The 18,620-nt window shown below is 34.2% G+C and overlaps 2 protein-coding genes and 1 long non-coding RNA gene across 3 annotated transcripts; 2 read left to right on the top strand and 1 right to left on the bottom strand.

The window, feature by feature from the left end:
• The first annotated feature begins 282 nt into the window (after positions 1-282).
• LOC147920244 (uncharacterized) lies at positions 283-1,941 on the top strand. The gene is made up of 7 exons (XM_087500975.1): positions 283-349; positions 439-482; positions 618-806; positions 892-1,062; positions 1,199-1,342; positions 1,439-1,519; positions 1,860-1,941. The coding sequence occupies exons 1-7, from the start codon at positions 329-331 to the stop codon at positions 1,939-1,941; spliced, it is 732 nt and encodes a 243-aa protein (XP_087357101.1). The 5' UTR covers positions 283-328.
• A 686-nt stretch (positions 1,942-2,627) lies between these two features.
• On the top strand, positions 2,628-3,905 carry LOC147920243 (uncharacterized). Its single transcript, XR_015590856.1, has 2 exons — positions 2,628-3,144; positions 3,352-3,905. It is a non-coding gene; the product is annotated as an uncharacterized LOC147920243 (long non-coding RNA).
• Positions 3,906-5,333: 1,428 nt separating this feature from the next.
• Positions 5,334-10,844, bottom strand: LOC104765167 (beta-galactosidase 1). The gene is made up of 19 exons (XM_010488843.3): positions 10,233-10,844; positions 9,972-10,067; positions 9,752-9,864; positions 9,570-9,636; positions 9,337-9,429; positions 9,077-9,220; positions 8,658-8,746; positions 8,471-8,576; positions 8,279-8,366; positions 8,073-8,191; positions 7,818-7,982; positions 7,538-7,716; positions 7,319-7,428; positions 7,112-7,221; positions 6,913-7,023; positions 6,710-6,820; positions 6,413-6,618; positions 5,988-6,324; positions 5,334-5,893 (listed from the first exon to the last, which is right to left on the bottom strand). The coding sequence occupies exons 1-19, from the start codon at positions 10,416-10,418 to the stop codon at positions 5,783-5,785; spliced, it is 2,541 nt and encodes an 846-aa protein (XP_010487145.2). The 5' UTR covers positions 10,419-10,844; the 3' UTR covers positions 5,334-5,782.
• Positions 10,845-18,620: the final 7,776 nt, after the last annotated feature.

Genomic DNA, 18,620 nt, shown 5'->3' with positions numbered 1-18,620 from the left:
TGTATACTTCTGGTTCATATTAATGAAGTTTGTTAGAGCATGATTACTAGTCGTTACTCTTCTCCACTCAGCATCTGAACCATCGGTTTTTTAAGGTATAGCAGTTTAAGATTGGCCAATTTCTTTTTTACTGATTTTTTATTTAAATATATAATAATATTTAAAGAAAATAATAAAAAAAAACATTATTTTGAGCAATCCTCATGGTTACTCTCACTAATGATGGTCTTAGATGTTAACAAAAAAGACCTAAATAAAAACCTAGAACCGAGTTCCATCTTTTGACGCTCTCGAAAACCTAGCGCAGTCGCATCTTCTCAACTTCTCAATGGACGGATCCGCCATCAAAGTAATATCTTCTTCGATCCTTAATTATGGTTTCCTATAATCTCTCTGTTTCTCAGTTCGAATTTTCTGATTAGATCTGTTGTACCTTAGGGTGTGGAATTGAACGATAGTGACGTAGGCATTCGGGGAAGCAGGTACGTACAAAATTGATTTTTTTTTGTGTTGTTGTTGAGATGTGTACTTGTAAGATGTGTTGTTGTTCTGCATGTTAATAATATTATTATTAAATGCAATTGCAGTAGTAGCATGATGAGCGACTGCAATTGCAGTAGTAGCATGATGAGCGACTGCAATTGCAGTAGGATGTTGAGCAGGATTTACGTTGAGGGATACGACACTTCGCTCTCTGGCTATGATTTCGTTGAGGTTATGAGAAAACACTTCGCTTCATGTGGAGTGGTGATACATGTTCATATTCCCGGATACCGTGTGAGCAGCGTCCCCAATATTCTCAACAGGTTTGTTTGTGGCGTCTTTCCTCCACTTCTTTCACAAAAAGTTGAAATGCAATTTGCTTATAAACTCTTTGTATTTGTTTTACAGTTTTGCCTTGGTTTATCTTCGGGGAGAAGGTGCAGAAGAGAAGGCGTTGAAACTTAGCGGGAGTGACATGGGAGGACACAAGGTAGTCGCTAAGCCTTGCCCGTTTAACGCCACTGACCTTGACCCTGTGCTCTCTCTTACAAGAGACTCAGACAATATCCGACAGTTCACGTAATTTTTTTTTTTTTTTTTTTTTTTTAGTTCACGTAACTTGTTTCGTTTTAACTTTTTTTTAATTTTTTTCTTTTTATTTTGCTGGGATAAGATATGTTGCTGTCATGTTAATAATATGCAATCAAATTATTAGGATGGGAGTTACGGGATATGACATTTCGCTTGATGCGCCTCATGTCGAGCATGCGCTGTTTGTACATTTCTCTCAATGTGGACGTGTCCTGAGTGCTTGCGCTCCTCATTCTGACATAGAAGAATGCGAAGGTGTTCTCGACAGGTTTGTGGCCTCTTTCTCCCAATGTTTTTTTTTTCCCAACTCCCATATGTTATCAAATGCTAACCAAAGATTTGTTTTGTACGTTGGTTTTTATAGCATAGCTACCGTTACTTTACTGGGACAAGCTGCCGTAGAGAAGGCGCTGCAACTATGTGGATGTGATGTGAAAGGATTGGGGTTTTTTCAAGTTACTGGAGTTTGTCCGCCCCGGAAAAATACGCTCCCCATCATGACGCCACCCTGGATGTGGACGGACGGCAGCCTCATGATTCGTCGTCCCGATATGTACATGAATTTGATTCCTGATCCTGTATTCTTGGTAACAAAGGAAAACCTCTCGTTAATTCGTTCGTGCTTTGTTTTATTTTAGGCCAAGGATGAGGATGGGTCGAAGAACGGACGGCAGCTTCGTGTTTACTCGTCCTCCCTGCATGTACATGAATTTGATTCTTGATCTTTTTATTCTGGGCAAGAATATAGGAAATCCTCTCATTAATTCGTTCTTGCTTTGTTTTAGGCCAAATAATGGATTAGAAAATATGACGGCGACTGAGAAGAAGAAGGCTGCTTTGGCGAAAGTTCTCTTTCTTCTGGGATAAAAATATTATACTAAAATACTAATAAGTTGTTGACCAAAAAAATATATATATATACTAATAAGTATGATGAGATTCGAGAATTAGGGAAGTAAATAATAAGATAGGATGTAAAAACCAAATTTTTTTTACTTTTTTTCCATCAAAACAAAAAAACATTTTCTCACCAAAAAAAAAAAACATTATTCTCTTAAAACTATAAAATTTGTGAAAAAAACTATTTAAATACAAATTTGGATCTTAATTTATAAATTATTTGAATAAAATGAATTTAAGTTAAAAATAATAATTTAGAAATTAATTAGTTGAAGAATATTTAAAATTGATATAACCAAATTGAAAAATTAAAACATAATTAAACTTTGATTAGATGAAAGGATAAGTATTTTAGGTTTTTTTTAAAATAAAATTATTTGAATAAAAATAAAAACCAACAAAACAAATACATTTAGATTTAAATGATTCATCTAAACGACGATGAAAAATAGAACAAACAAACCACTTGATTATCTGAATAAATCATCTAGATTAAAATAACACTTGATCAAACAAACAGGGCCATAACTAGGAGATACATTCAAACCATTATATATAAAACATATATATATATATTTTATAGGGCTTATTAGCTCAATATTACTTTTCTTGAAAATCATACTTTATATTAAGCTTTTCAATCTTTCAAAGCCATTAAACAAGACTTCTTAAAGTACTTTTATTCTAAAAACAAGTGAGGAAAAGAGAGAGAGAAAACCTCCCAGGCACGATTATCGAGAAGCGTTATTTCTTCAATTCTTCCGACGCCGGTAGAGCTCCGGCTCGCCGGCGTCGGGACCGCTGCTCCACCTCGCGAATCCCTTGTATTTTTTCTCTTTGTTTTCTCTTCTGGCTTTTGTGTTCCCCCAGCTATCTCATGTTACTTGAATATTCCTTTCCTCCAACTTTACCCGACGAGCCTGATAGTGACGGAGCCCGAAGATGGATCCCGGTGAACAATCTATCACATGCCCTGATCACGCCGTCTTGGAAGCTAACAGAAAAGGAATTCCGTGAATCCAAAGTTTATCCAAAGCTTGAATCTAGAAGCTGTCCTAAACCACCAGCATCGTTTCGCAACATCAACGGTAGATTTTATGAAAGTATAGGTGGGGAGAAGAACGGCATAAGGTTGGTTTCAAATCCAACTTCTCCCTCTTCTCGACTCAGGTCTGTGCCTTTTAAACTTTTGCTTTGCCCATTAGCCTTGATTTACCGATACAGGGACTTGACTGGCCGAAGACTCCGACTAAGTCCTATATCGTATTCATGGAGATGGGTCTGCAATTGCTTTTCTCGAACCTTGCCTCGTCTGCAAATCCCCTAGTACCACATCTGTTAATCTAAGTTTTTGGCTATTTGGTTGGTTGTCTATAGATCCTAGATATGTAAATGGATGGAAGGTTATCGGCATTATGACCTCCTCCCTACGGAGTGGAGATTACCGAAACCTCTTCAGCCTTGTTCCCATTTGTCCTTCAAATATCGAACCTGCTCAAGTGCTTATCAGCAACACCAAGGAAAGTTCTCATGAAAGTAAGAGGCCGGCAAATCACGGCATTATGATCCCGCCTCCTTGGAGCGGTGATTACCGGAGATTCTCCACCTCTCGAGACTTGTTCCTATCCTCTGTCCCATTATCCCGACAAATTATGAGGTATATGACAGCTTATCAACGTCACATGAATCAGTGCTGATCGTGACTATTTCAAATCTCCCCGACTTGCTCGCGGAAGTGTCTATGACACACCATGGGATCGCTTGTGGCTTGTTGCTTGTTTGCTTCAGTCTCCGATCCTCTATGGCCTATCAAACCTTTACTATTGTATCCCCTTTAAAGTTCATTGTAACTCTTTTAATGCTTTTTGTAACCTTTGCTATGCTTGAAGCTCTTGTACACTCTGCCTTTGAGGCTTTATTTGAATGAAAAACAAGGCTTGTTTGACAAAAAAAAAAAGTACTTTTATTCTCCATCAATTAGCAGAATATTGAGTTGTATAGTTTAAGCACATAACTGAATTTCTCAGGACATCATTGTCCAAGCCTTAATAAAGGCTGACCTTAGCAGAGATTAAAGTATTCTGCTATAGAGAATATTGAATGCTATCATACTGTCCCAGCTCCAGCAAAAATTAATTTAAACCGACAATTGAGTTTTCCAATCTTACAAAGCCATAACACAAGCCTTAGCAAAGAAATTTTATCCTCCATAAATTTGCAGAATATTGAATATGTCATATCTCAGAGAGATGTATATATAAGCAGATAATTGAATTTTCTAGAGACATCATTGTTCAAAGCCAAAGACATCATTGTTCTATAGCAGAACATTGAATTTTAACTTGCTGCCCCAGCTACAACATCTGTTAATCAGACAGACATCATTGTAAAAGCCGCAAAGGCTGATCTTAGTTAGAGTATTGAATTATAACTTGCTGCCCCAGCTACAACAACACATCTTTTAATCGGACATAGATCATTGAACAAGCCTTAAAGGTTGATCTTAGATTGAACAAGATATCTTTTAATCGGACAATTGAGCTTTCCTTTATTAGATAAACCCATTAAAGAAGCCTTATCAAAAGGACTTTTACTCAGAGCCGTGCCAAGAGTTACATGGACCAGAAGCAATACTAAAAAAAAAGGCCTTAATTCAAAACAAAAAGTATCAAAACAGACCAAAACCATGAAATTTACAAACTGCATTTAGAAACCAAACTTGAAAAATATTTAGTCTTTTCTGTTATTTTAACTGAAGAAGAAGAAAAAAAAGGTAAAACATGGCAAAAATATGAAGTGATAAGTTTAAACAATGGTGTGATTCTCTTTTTTTCTTCTGTAATATATATAAAATTTTCTATTTAGCCATAATGTAATTAACAAACATAAGAAATTAAGGTCTTAAAATTCTTATAAAAATAAGGCCGGAAGCTCTGCTAATGAAATTAACAAACATAATGTAATTTTCTATATATGTTTTTTTTTTTGTACATAGCCACGGCTCTGCATTTACTCTCCAACAAATTTGCAGAACATTGAATTTTGTATAAGTTTTAAAGCAGAGAATTGAAGATGACATCGCGACCTTCTTATATAGACGATACCTCTTAGTCACCGACTCACCGTTATGATGGGCTTCAGAGCATAGGCCATATCTTAGTTTTAGGTTTTCCCTTTTTTTTTTACTATTTCCAATTTTCTTTGTAACTATTTCCTTTTTTGACATCTTTTTAAATTTTCTTTTGGAGGAAATACATTTTATTTCCTTTTCTTATGGTTTTAAAAAAAAAACAAAATCTAAAATACAATAACGTGAAAAAAGAAATTATAGCTTGCTTATCCTGTGAGATAGTTGCAGATTAAGCAAAAACATTTCATAGATAAAAGCAATGAGATAATTGCAGATAATGTCTCCTCTAATGAGTATCGATGACAGACTACAACAACAACGTACACGTTCAAAGCAAAAACTTGGAGAATAAACTACTCCTAGTTTTTGCTCATATTAAAAGAACTACACATGGACTCATCAGATTCTCCCAGTCACAGTGTGCTTCTTCTTCTTCTTCTTCTTTCTTGGGTTACAATTACAAACCCCTTCCCAAGCTTATTTACATATAAATCACATCTCTGCAAATTGTTGAACGGCGTGTTGCGTCCCTTTGTACAACTTCCACCGCGATTAAATAAAAATTTACTAACTTGTTTTGTTGTCGTCTTCATAGAGAACATACTAATAAAATCAGAAACCTGTAAGACATGCCAAAGCTTTACAGTCTTTTTGATTGCTGCTGCGTCTGCTTTCCACTTAAGCACAAACGGCTTCCACCGCGAGCTTCTTCATTACGTTTGGACAAGGATCTCCACCAAACATTGCCGGTGCTACAGTTACAGAACACCAGTTCTGCCCAACACAAAGCTGCAAGAGAAATAACAAACTCGCTTTCAGAAACATATTCAAGACTCAAAAACAGAAAAAAAGAAGAAAGATCCATGCTTTTTCTCTAACTTACTCTGTTGAAAGCATCATATGAGTGATGGGCGTGACAGCTTCCTTGACGGTAACTACCACAAGTCCCTTCAGGTGTGCCAAAGCTAGCAAACTTCACGGTGGTGATCTTTTGTCCAGCCCCACATTGTAAATGCACTTTCGGGTGCAATGGTTTATTAACTTTTCCAGAAGCATGCAGTTGGTAATTCACAAGGGTTGATTGCCATTCATAGATATCTGCACAGACAGTATCCACTTCTCTTCTGACCAACGAGATTCCATTTGGGTCTCCTCCCCATTCTTCAAAGACAACCAATAGATTGCCACTTGGTTTCAGCCACGACCGTGGAACATGGTACCTATAATCAAGCATAACACAAAGTCAGATACCCAAAAAACTTCATTAATCGCATCTTCAGAGGATGGTATTTTTAGCAGCGTTTTTACCATCTTTGAGAAGCCTCTCCACAGTTTCTTAAGCACTTGTCTTCATTGAATGTTCCAGCATAAGAACACTCGCTGCAAGAACCAACTGCTTTATATGCAGGCCAGTGACGTCCCAAGCTCTGCCCATTTATCCATATTTGACCTTTTCCCATGCTTCCCATGTCTACAGCCAACGGCGAATCTCCAGCTGGAGCAGAGAATGTTGTCTGAAGCAAGCCATAAAGATATGTCAAGCATGGCAAAAATTGTTTTACCGAGATAAACTCCATATCAATTTTAGAATATGGAGAAGCTTACCTTGTACCAAGTAAGTGGTTGCTTCTGTGCAACAAATGCACCTTCTGCCCACTCAACCGATGAGCTCCCACTAAGTGAATGAAGACTCAAACTCTCTCCTTTTAGACCAACCTGAAAAATGCAAGTATAAAATTGGATAATCAGTAGAATGACGCAATCATATATTATTGGTGAAAAATGTGTTGTAATATTTGTCTCTGTACCTTATACGTCCATTTCTGCCATGATAGATCTCTCCGTCCCCCATTGAGACCGTTTAATGAAACTGGACCTAAAACTCCAGCATTCCATGTCTCAAAATGTGGACCCACATTCTGCATTGTATAAACACATAGGTCAGGCTTAGTGTTTGGCAAAAAGATTGATGCAAGAGTATTGATGCTACGGAAATTGATGACTAACCGGGAGACCAACAGCGATGCTTAGTATCGCAATTTTGTTGAAACCAGCTCTTAGATTCACACCTCTCCGAAAAGTTAGCTTAGGAGAGTCTAAACTACCATAAGCAGATCCTGGATAAAGACAACAAAATAAATGTCAAAATGAGGTGAAAATGTTGACAGCAAACTGTTCTTAGCAATACTTAAAACTGGTAGACAAAGTAATTACCAGATAAATGGCCATTGATGAACACATGCATAGCATGGCCAGCTGATAGAACAGTAAGAGTCGGCAGATCTCCATTCCTCAGAAATCCTTCATTGTTATCAATTTTAACACTGAAAAATTAAAAGGAAGAGACAATTAGTGAAGAAATCAAAATGCATTCAGAGAATTCTTCCACATCCAGTTGATAGAGACATATCTGCAAGTTCTATGGATACTTACTCAGTCATGTACCACAGGTAATCCGAAGTGTCACGTGTAGTGTTGATCTGCTCCACTAATCCGACCATTGTGAAAGACTCATCAATGTAAGTTGATGGGTCTTCGTTGTATGCTTGCCAAGATAAACCACCATGAACAGGAACCCGAACCATTTTCATCCTAGAAGTTTGAGCACCAACCTACAGCCAAAGTACCCAAAACCAGTATAATCTTGTCAGTACTCAGGAAAAAACCAAGAAGAACAGATAAATTTCATCTTTTGCTAATATATAATTTTTACCCTGGCTGTGTTGTAAACTGTATTTTTGCAGTCTGGGAGAATACTAATAGACCACGGAGGTAGATTGTAGTGATTGCTCCCGAAAGAAACTTTAGCGTAAGCTTTAGGATTATAGTTTGCTAAGAATGCAGAACAAGCTCCAGATTTCGCTTTGTACACATGAGCCTGCAAATTTACAAATGTACAAAAAGTTTTTTAAGTTGACCACAGCAAAGACATTTCTAACCAAAAAAATGAAAGGCTTTGAGTTGAGACCTCTTGATAGTTTCCGAGGGGCATTCTTGTGGGCTCTCCTGATACTAATGCTGGCTCACACAGCTTTATTGCTCTATGCAAATCTTTCAAGTGCCCCCACTTAGGCTGCCTTTCAAGTCCTGTTTGAAAACAATTGACAATAATTATGAAGAAGACAAACCATCTTTATCTTTAGGAAATAAACAGATGAGTTTTGGCGGGCTTACCATATTCATCGAGAGGAGCATCATAATCATAGCTGGTTGCAATAAACGGACCACCAGCAGTACGACCAAAATTTGTTCCACCATGATACTGAGCACGACAAACCGTGTATGAGAATTAGACAGCTCAAAATTCCCCTTTTTTTTTTACTTTGTGAACATGGTAGGAAAGAAAGAACACAGCTTTAGCATTACCATATAATAGTTGATGAAAGATCCACCCTTTTGGATAAACCTTGCAACGGAAAAGGCCATATCTTCAGCTGGACGGTAAGGAACTGGGCCTCCAAACTTTGTAAACCTGTTGAAACATCGAGAAAACAGACTGAGACCACTGAGAAACAATAACAGAAGCAGAGATTCACTTTGAGTTTCTGCTTACCATCCAGTCCAGGCTTCGGTCCACATTTTGGGCTTGTAAGCCTTGTTTGGGGAGAAGTAATCGCAGTAAAAGCCATTGCAAGCGTTGATCTAGCAGAGACCAAACCGTAGATTCAGTAAGGTAACAAATATTCAAAGAAAGAAACTGATAAATGAATGATCCACATGGCTTGTCGTTGACCTCAGCACAACACAAGACAACAAAGAATTTCTAATATGATTAAATATTAATATTAGAGACAGAAGCAAGTAAGATACTCAAACAAAAAAAGATCATGAAAAGAAGTAACACCAACACATGTGCAGTTTAAATGAATCCTAATATTTAATAAATTGATTTCTAACAGAGAGAATGAAGAGAGACAAGAGAATACAGCTAATGAAGAAAAGATGTCACAAAGACTAGACAAAAGAACTCACAATGGGGTCAGGAGCATCGTCTTGTTTGCACATGACCCAAGGGACACCAGTGCCAAGCCCCACCGCCATCTTAGCTGCCCAGTTGGTGTAAGAGCGTCCCGGTGCACCAAGCTCGTACTCCATTGGTCCATATTCATTTTCAATCTGTCACATAACATTCCATTAGATACAGACAAGAAGTCAGTCTACTGAGTCTCACTGTCACTCTATTGTAGGATTGTTATTAAAAACACACACAATTCACTTTCAAGGATATTTACCTGAGAGAGGATTGTAGGACCGCCTTGAGATTCAAAAAGCCTCTCAGCTTTCATCATGTTAACAATCTTTGTGGTGAAGCTTTGCATTTGAGCCTTCAAATGGAAGAAAAAAAAAACAATCAATGCTTATTAGTAAAGTTATCATCCCAGGAGTCAAACAATGGTCAATGAACAAGTGTGAAGTTTAATAACTTCAAATTGAAGATAGATTAGTCTTTAAAAACATGTCTAACCTTGAAAGGACCGTTATCTGTTCTGAAGCTAATCCCTGGAATGTACTTAAGCCAAACAGGGAATCCACTGAGAGATTAAAACAGAAACAAACCAATCATATTAGAATCTCTGGGAAAAAAAATTCACCTTTTAAACTTTCCATTTTTAGGTTTAAGGTACACGAAATTAAGCTTATAGTTACCCGAAGTTCCATTCTGCGCAGACATAAGGACCAATCCTTAGATGAAGATAGAGACCAGATTGTTTGACCAACTTGACAAACTTAACCAAATCATAGTTGCCCTCGAAATAATACTGCAGATGAAGCCAAAAAAAACATAAAAGTGGAATCCAATGAATCAGTACTCTGTTCACACACACACAAAAATCCGACAAATCGAGAAATAAGATTATTTTCTTACTTTTCCGGGAGATGGCTCATGCCCATTCCAGAAGACATAAGTCTGAATCACATCTAAGCCTCCTTCTTTTGCTTTCCGAATTAGATCTGGCCACATCTACACACAGACATCCACAGATAAGAAACAAAACCCTAGATTTTGAACATACTCAAATAAAGAAGACAATGGGGGAATACCAAAAGCTTCAAACTTTGGGAATAACTCTTCACTACATTACAACTCAAAAGAAGAGGGATAATGAAAGAATGAAGTAAAACAAACCTCAGGAGTACTTCTTGGGTAATGAATAGATCCAGAGATAAGGATTCTTCTTTTGCCATTGATGGTAATGGCTCTGCTATCATAGGAAACAGAGCCAGAAACAGAACAAACAAGAAACCCTAGAAGAAACAGAGCAGAAACTGCCGCCACAGCCACATTCTTCATGGCATTAGGTTTCAAACCCATACCTATTAAGTTGGTTCACTCACTTTGAGTTTTGCCACTTTATTATATATTCTTCCTTAGTTGAATAAGCTAGAGGATAAAAGGAAGAAGATGTGGTGGAAGAGAAAGATTGAAGCTTTCTTAGCTTATTAAAGCTGTAATATTTCTTCCTGAGAAAAGATCTGTGAGGAGGAAAATTATATTCTTGAGTGTTAAAAAAACAAAAAGAAGAAAACTTGTTTTTATGTTTTTGGTTGGGTTGGGTTGGGATGCCAAAATGAAGATGCTTTGGAGCTGCTTTTAAGCACTCAACAATGGAGGGTAATCTCATGGGACCTACCTTGAGTGACCTTTTTCGGTCCCACATTGTTTGAGCCTTTTTGCTCATTTGTTCATATAAAATTATTACAGGATTTGTGTTTTGTAGAAAAAGGTCATTTGTGTTATGATTTGAATGTCCCATAAGTATATATATATATATATATATCTATACTTCTATTATAAGCAATTTAGACGAATTTAAAGTGTAAGTTTCTAGAGAAAGACGAATTATAGTTTTGTCCCACATTTGATAGTAGGAGCAAAAAGGTAATAAGTTAACCTCTAATGAAATTTAATTATCTTACTAGTCTACTTACAACTAGGTTTCCAAATTCTAACCAAAAAAATAGAATGCAGAGAGTAATAAAATCGATTCTAGGTCAGTTTAAGTTGGAGTTTTGGTCTTAAGTTAGTATGGTTTAAAGTTGGAGTTTTTTTTCGCAAATTATATATTGATATTAAACACTTGAAATAAATTCCAATGGCAAATTGGTTTCCTATTTCAGATTATAATCCTGATATGGTTTTGAGTTTTCATTTTTACTAGGATTTAACCCGTGGTACATCTAGGGACAAAATTTTTAATTTAAAAAATTTTAAATTTATGTTATATTTATTTTTATTTTATTATTGTTTTATTAATTTTTAGATTGTATAGTTATGAATATTTATTGGATTTACTCGGTGTACCAGAGAACGATTTTTAAAATATAAAATTTTACAGGTATTTGATATAAGTATTCAAAGTATAGGATTTTTGTAGTGTTTGCAAGGTTTTATCTCGTGGTATATTTATCCCCTGGTACACATCTAAAAGTGTTTAAAAAAAACAAAATCCACTTAACTCCCTATATGGACTAACGCCAACCTGTCCACCAAAATCAAAATAAATTTTTTTATCAAGTTTAATGATGTTAATTGTTTTACCAAATTAGCATATTTTTATAGTTTATAATTTTTCATGGCAATATATATAGTTTATGATAATTAATGAGAATTGTTTTTTTTTTGTAATTCCTCAAAAAATAAAAATAAACCAAATTATATGGGGATTTTCAACATTTTTAATGTGACATTTTATAAAACAATTATTATCATTATTTTAGTCAATTCTTAAACACAAAACAAAAGGAAAAAATAAAGTAAAAAGACTTCAAATATTTTTTTAGAAGAATTATTGATAAAAACCAAAAACTAAACAAATACCATTCAAGATTATTTTGCAAGAACTATAATCTACATCAAAAATAAAAACTAAAAACCATAAAACAAAAAATCAATTAAAAACTGCAAAACAGTTGATATGTACAATTTTTTTTAACATAAAGAGTATATAAACATATGGAAATAATTATTGTAAAAACGCCGACTGAAAAAAAAATTCAAAACAGAGAAAGACTTTCTAGATCCCATTGAAATTTGAAAGGAAAATATAGCATAGAAGCATCAATGTAATAACTTTTGACCATGTTTTAGTACAATTTTTTTTAATAAACCAGTAAGAATTTAATACACTTCTTACTCCTCCATCGTTCTTTATTGACTTTGTAAGGTTGTTGCAGTGAGGTGCACCATGATTCAATTAAAAAAATGATATAAGAAAACTTCACTTATGTTTAATAACTTAATGAATAAAATTACATTTACAACCGAGATCTCAATGCTCCTCTGTCAAAACAAAAGGATGATATTAGCAAATTTAACCCGCCGTGTACCACGGTTAAATATGTATATTGAATATCTTATATAAATTTGGTTAATATGTATATTGTGTTAAGATGAACATCCGTATATTGTGTGTTAAATCTGCCCAATTATACATATATACGCAATCGGAGTGTTATAAAATTGAATAAAAGTAAAAACCAAACTTTAAACTTATTAAAATCAAAAGGAAACACTAAAACATATAAAATAACTATCCAAAATATTTTAACCTGCTGATGTTGCAGCCATTTTCCTCAAGTTGTATAGATATGCGATTGTGAGTTTTGGTTGTGGGGTGTTTTGTGTCGTTCTAGACACATATTTATATATGCAAACTTGCTTGATGAGCGATATAGAGCAATAAAAGAGAATTTAACTGATTTTCTATTTTTGCTGTTTGAGAATATTTGTTACCTAATCAACATAAAATTGCGTTTTGCGTTTGTAGTAACTTTATTAATGTTATAATTATTATGGGAATTGCAATTTTTTGTTATGAAAAATCAGTTGTATCGTTTAAATTTGAGAGATTACACTATCTCTAAAAATAGTTTTGGTTATTTTATGATAATAAAACTTTAATGGGTACAGTAATTTTTGGAAAAAGCAAAACGTGTAGATGTTGTCTAGATTTTATGGCAAGAAATATAATAAATGTTGGTCGATTTAAGAAGTTTTATTAAATGAAGTTCTCTATAGTGTTAGTTTTGGAAATTGTTTATGGGTTAATATTGTAAAAAAAAATTTAGTAAAAGTAAAAAGGTAAAAAAAATAATTATGTAAAAGTAAAAAGGCATAATACAAAAATGTACTTCAAAAATGTTAATATAGATTGATGGAAAATAAACATGGAATTAAGTTCTTAAAATCAGATATTTTGTTTTGGTTTGGCTAAATTGGGTACGAGATTAAAAACACACCCCAATTCTCCATTCCTCCGTTAGCTCCATACTTTCTTGTTTTTTAATGCTACGTGTTTTTTTTGACGCGCTTCTCCACCACGTTGTAATGGCCCAATAATTTACAAAGTCATGTCACGGGTTAAGTTTAGCCACCACAAATTCTAAAGACATTTTACAAGACAATAAAATGACGACAAAATGGAGTTTTTTTTTCTTTTACTACACTACACATCACAACGTTTAACCTTTTCTTTGTCTGCTTGAAAGAAATAAGTATTAGTGTATTGGAAGATGGTGAACGAGAGATCGACCGAGATCGACGGTCGAGATGATAAATTCAAAAATGGAAATCACGAAAATATTTTTCTAGAAGATATTAGATAAATGTTAATATTGGTTTAGGAAGTTTAGTATATTCACGAATATATAAATATTTAGTTCACATTTATTCTTATCTCAGTTTTGGAAACTCATCTCTATAAGAAAATGTATATTGTACAATTATAATTATGAGAGTCTAATATTAATTCTTCCTAAACACCTTTGTGTTCTTACTCTTATCAAATCTATCATGGTATCAGAGCAGACGACCCTGTGGATCTCTATTCCTATGGGTTAAGGTTTTGTTTGTTTCCGCTTTTATAATGTTCTATCTATTTTCTATCGTTTATCTTTGAGAAGAAAAAAAAAATTGTTGTTTGCTTCTTATTTAAGCTTAAAAAAAAAAAAAAAAAAAAAAAAAAAAGAGAGAGACGTGTTTTTCTCTCTTGGTGGATATAAACATATTTGTTCTATGATGATGATGCTTAAGCCGATAACGGCTAATCACGTGTATCCATGGTGTTGAAGATTGATGGTGAAGATGTTTCATCAAGTTTATCCTAATTATGGGTTTCTTGCTTAATCGAGCACAACCGAAGGAATTGACTCAATGGCTGGGTATAAATGTAATTGATGACTCTACGACCGAGTATAAACGCCATTGATGACTCTATGGCCGAGTATAAACGTCGTTGATGACCCTACGATCGGGTATAAATGTCGATGACCTAACGACTGGGTATTGTAGCCGCATTGAACCTTACGATCGGGTATAAACGTCGATGATGACCCGACGGCCGAGTATAAAGCCGTTATTTTGAAGATTTGTCCAATCTCACCCGTGTTACCACGTATGAGCTTGCCGGGGGTATTAGGAGATGGTGAACCGGAGATCGACCGAGATTGATGGTCGAGATGATAAACCCGAAAATGGAAATCATGAAGATATTTTTCTAGAAGATATTAGATAAATGTTAATATTGGTTTAGGAAGTTTAGTATATTCACGAATGTATAAATATTTAGTTTACATTTATTCTTATCTCAGTTTAGGAAACTCATCTCTATAAGAGAATGTATATTATACAATTATAATTATGAGAGTCTAATATTATTTCTTCCGAAACACTTTTGTGTTCTTACTCTCATCAAATCTATCATAGTGAACCTTACATTTTAACACTTGGCAAAAGTAAAAAAGAAAAAAATAACTTACATACAAATAATTCACTTCAGTTTCCGCTACGGATACGTCCAACTTTACTAGTGACTGAGCTATTTTGGGTTAGCCAGCAAATTGTTCGTTAGATAAAAAAAACCAATCGTTATCTCAACCACTGAACACATGCAAACTTTTGAAAAATTAAATTGTCTTCGACTTCTCTACCTAAAACTATACGCATTTAAGACTTTAATTATAACTATAAACTTCGTTTCGTTTTATCATGATATATAATTTTTTTATTAAAGTATTGTGATATTGAACAATTTGTTACATGGCCAAATTTAATTAAGACGATTTGTGATCATATGATTTGTTCAATTATTAATTATCAATAGCTGTGAGTGTGTGTGTGTGACCATCAGAGTTATCGAGATTCGACGTTGCGTACTCTATATGGCTGGTTGTGTCTACAAATTTCATAAATTTCGTTGATATATGTCGTATTCATATAAATGAAAGGAGGGAACTTTAAAAGTTATATTAATTGATAATTTCATACAAGTACTAGTATAATATACTCAGTCATCAAAACACGCAAACATACACAATAATTGTTATAGTGGAAAAGATAAGGTCTCGAAAAAGGGCGATATCGTGTTTGTAAAGCATCATTAAAGTTAAATCGCAATCGATTACATCAAATAAAAACCATGCTTTGTCGTCGTCAGGTATATATATGGAAACAATTATTCGAGTTATGAACAAGTACGTAGTAGTCAAGCTAAATAAAGATGCACCGTGCACGTATTCATATATATCGATATATGGCAAAGAGCTAGCCAATAGCCACGTCAAAAGAAAAAAAAAACACTAACAATAAAATGTAAATAAACCATACCATCACATGTATATTTATTTTTGTCGTGATTATCTGTTATATGTTATAATTTTCTATATTCACATCGGCCATCCTACTATCTACCATCTAACAACTACAACGAAATACTTAATAACGCAGTTTTTTATTGACTCTAAACACTCGTTCAGGTAATGGATTTAAAAAAATGAGATTCAATCTGTTGTAGAAAACTCTCGAATAAACGTTATGGTTAACTTTTTTCAAATCCATATTATACTGGTCAAAATATACAACTTACAAGCCAACTGCATCGATCTGAATTTCGTGATGTTATTTTAGATCCGTATAATGCTCTTAGATCTTCTATGATCCACCACAGCCGGTACTTCTTCTTTATCTTTAATGTTTAAATTTGTTTGTTTGGTCACTTTGAGCTGCGTGAGACTGAGGTAATTAAAAAGGGAAAATGAAACGAGGACCAAAATTGAAAAATAGTAGAGAAAATAAAATGAACCATCCACAAAACCAAACCCGTTAACTACGACGACAACAACACAGTTTACGCGTTCCGAGTTTTTGCGCTTTTTCTCTTCTTCCTTTTGTTCTTTTTTTTTGGGTTTATTCCTTTCCCACTCACGTATTTTTATCATGCACGCGCCGCGCTTGACGATAACATAAAAGTTAGTTCACTGCATCAGTTTTGACTTTAATTTCTTCTTGTTCCGGATCTTACGGCCGTCTAGGAAAATCTGTACGGGTTGGTATATAACTATAATCTAATCAGAGAAATTGAATTTTGTTTGATTAGAATCATCAGATTGATTATGGAGAACAACAAGAGAATAATATCAGCTCAAGAAAGAGAAGCTAACGTGAAAGGTCCATGTTTCTGTACTGTACTTCTCTGTTTAAGTGTAGATTTAGATCCGAGCTGTTATTAAAAAATCTTTATTACTAAAGTCAACCATAAAAATGCCATAGTATTCGTTTTTTTAAAAAAAAATGTAATTCCACGAGGTTATACTTTGACAACGTTTTTTACGAATTTATTACACCTGCAAACCTGTTTTTTTTTTTTGCCAGCTCATCCTAATTTCATCAACACAGCACTTCTGATCCGTGGACTGATGTGATCCGAACAAAATATAGTTAGACGCAAATGATGGTTTTGAATCAAGCATAAATACCAAGGCGCTAGCTTCATTAGAGAAAAATCGTATACCTTTCACCTCTATCCGATCCAAATAAAAATTATATTCTTAAGACACAACAACAAGAACGTAGAAATTTACCAAGAAATTTATTTGAAAAACTATGGTACGTTAAATCATCTATGAAATACCTAGAGTACGTAAAGTAAAATTAGACTAATGCCATAATTCACAAGAGTCACTAAGGATCCATGACCTGGGAGGTTTCTATTTCTTTTTAGTTTTACATTCCATAAGTCAACGTATCATATGATCATTAACGTGAATGAAATTATTTTGCCACTAATGAGTCAATAACAAGGGGAAATTCCAGTCTAAAAATCTAATAAAGTACTACTATCTTCATCTGTCAGTTCAATTGAATCACACAGTGTTCTGTCTGCATTATGAACTCATATACTCATAGGATGCCACTTGCAAAAGATATTATTATTTCATGAATGATGAAATATTCTTTAATAATCAAGTATATATTTTTGCTCAAGGGACAGGCATATATGCATGCATGTTGAAAGCTAATCAGTACACTAATTGAGAATCCCAATTTCTTCACTGGAAAAAAAAAGTATTTCACTCCAACTTTGTAATACATATGAAAAGTTTTTACTTTTTGTCTGTGATTGACACTCTACACTCAAATTTGCTGTTACGTTGAACTATTGATGATCATTTCTATTAATTAGTGCATACAATATAATTGTAGGATATTTAGAAGACTCGAAATTTAAGCGTCACATCAAGATACCTTTCACAGTCGAAAAGAATGAGAGAAATTTTGAATAAATCGACACATTATGAAAACTTATCCATATTGAACAAGTAGAGGGTCCTAAATATTTTGATGGGGTACATTTATTTCGAAGGCTTAGTTAATATCTACAATATTGTTTTGGCTAGCTCCTACATTCCTTTTCAGCGATTGCCTTATCTTATCTTATATGGAAGGTCTCGTTTCTTCTTCATTTTCTCAACATATCATATTTTGATATCCTCAATTCTCTGATATATGCTATACCTAAGTTTTTGTCCACCATAAGGAATTATAAGGATACAAAATATTTCATCCGAATACAAAGAACGGCATCCTTTTACGTTTTTTTCATTACTTTTACAAAAAAAAGGATGAAAAAAAACAAAAAAAAAATATATACGTGGCAGAAACAAATTTTGAGTCTCATCCGAATTGTATTTACTCGTATAGGATACGATCGTATCGCAATGGCGATGGACGAACGAAGAAGGGTTAGAATGACATGTAAGCAAGAAACGTTAAGGTTCGCAATAACTGTGGCACGATATGATGATGACATGTTAACCTTGTCGACGGACCCATGATCATCTACTGGATAATGTGCATGTTTATAGGACAAAACCGTATCGACGTTACCATCAAAATGGGTGGCTAAAAGAGTAAAGGATAGGTAGGAGCTACAAAATTAGGTTATGCATTTTATCTTCTTTTTTTTTCTTTTTTCTTCAGCCATGAATTATCGATGAGACCGCCACATATTCAATTTCAAACCATTCACATCAATATCGATCTTTTATCTTTTTAGCGGCCACCTTCTAAGATATTCGATAAAAAATAAATGAAAGTAATGCACTAATGCATAATTCTTCGAAATTGATATTTTGTTTGTGTTTAATAGTTTTTTGACAAATGTTTTTGCTTAAGCAAACTTATCCAAAAAAACATATTCGATATTTATTAGTATTTATGAATAATTTGCCCATATAT

Source organism: Camelina sativa, chromosome 19, assembly GCF_030686135.1.
Source record: "Camelina sativa cultivar CO46 ecotype springtype chromosome 19, ASM3068613v1".
Classification (NCBI taxonomy): Eukaryota; Viridiplantae; Streptophyta; class Magnoliopsida; order Brassicales; family Brassicaceae; genus Camelina; species Camelina sativa.
The sequence above is the reverse complement of the archived record's forward strand: the minus strand, read 5'-3'. Positions and strand labels throughout refer to the sequence as shown.

Coding starts and splice junctions, on each gene's coding strand:
- LOC147920244 (XM_087500975.1), top strand. CDS start 329: ATGGACGGATCCGCCATCAAA. Junction 1,063..1,198: donor GACAATATCCGACAGTTCAC/GTAATTTTTTTT, acceptor TCAAATTATTAG/GATGGGAGTTACGGGATATG. Junction 1,520..1,859: donor TGTGATGTGAAAGGATTGGG/GTTTTTTCAAGT, acceptor GCTTTGTTTTAG/GCCAAATAATGGATTAGAAA.
- LOC104765167 (XM_010488843.3), bottom strand. CDS start 10,418: ATGGGTTTGAAACCTAATGCCATGAAGAATGTGGCTGTGGCGGCAGTT. Junction 10,068..10,232: donor ACCCAAGAAGTACTCCTGAG/GTTTGTTTTACT, acceptor GTCTGTGTGTAG/ATGTGGCCAGATCTAATTCG. Junction 8,577..8,657: donor ACCGAAGCCTGGACTGGATG/GTAAGCAGAAAC, acceptor ATGTTTCAACAG/GTTTACAAAGTTTGGAGGCC.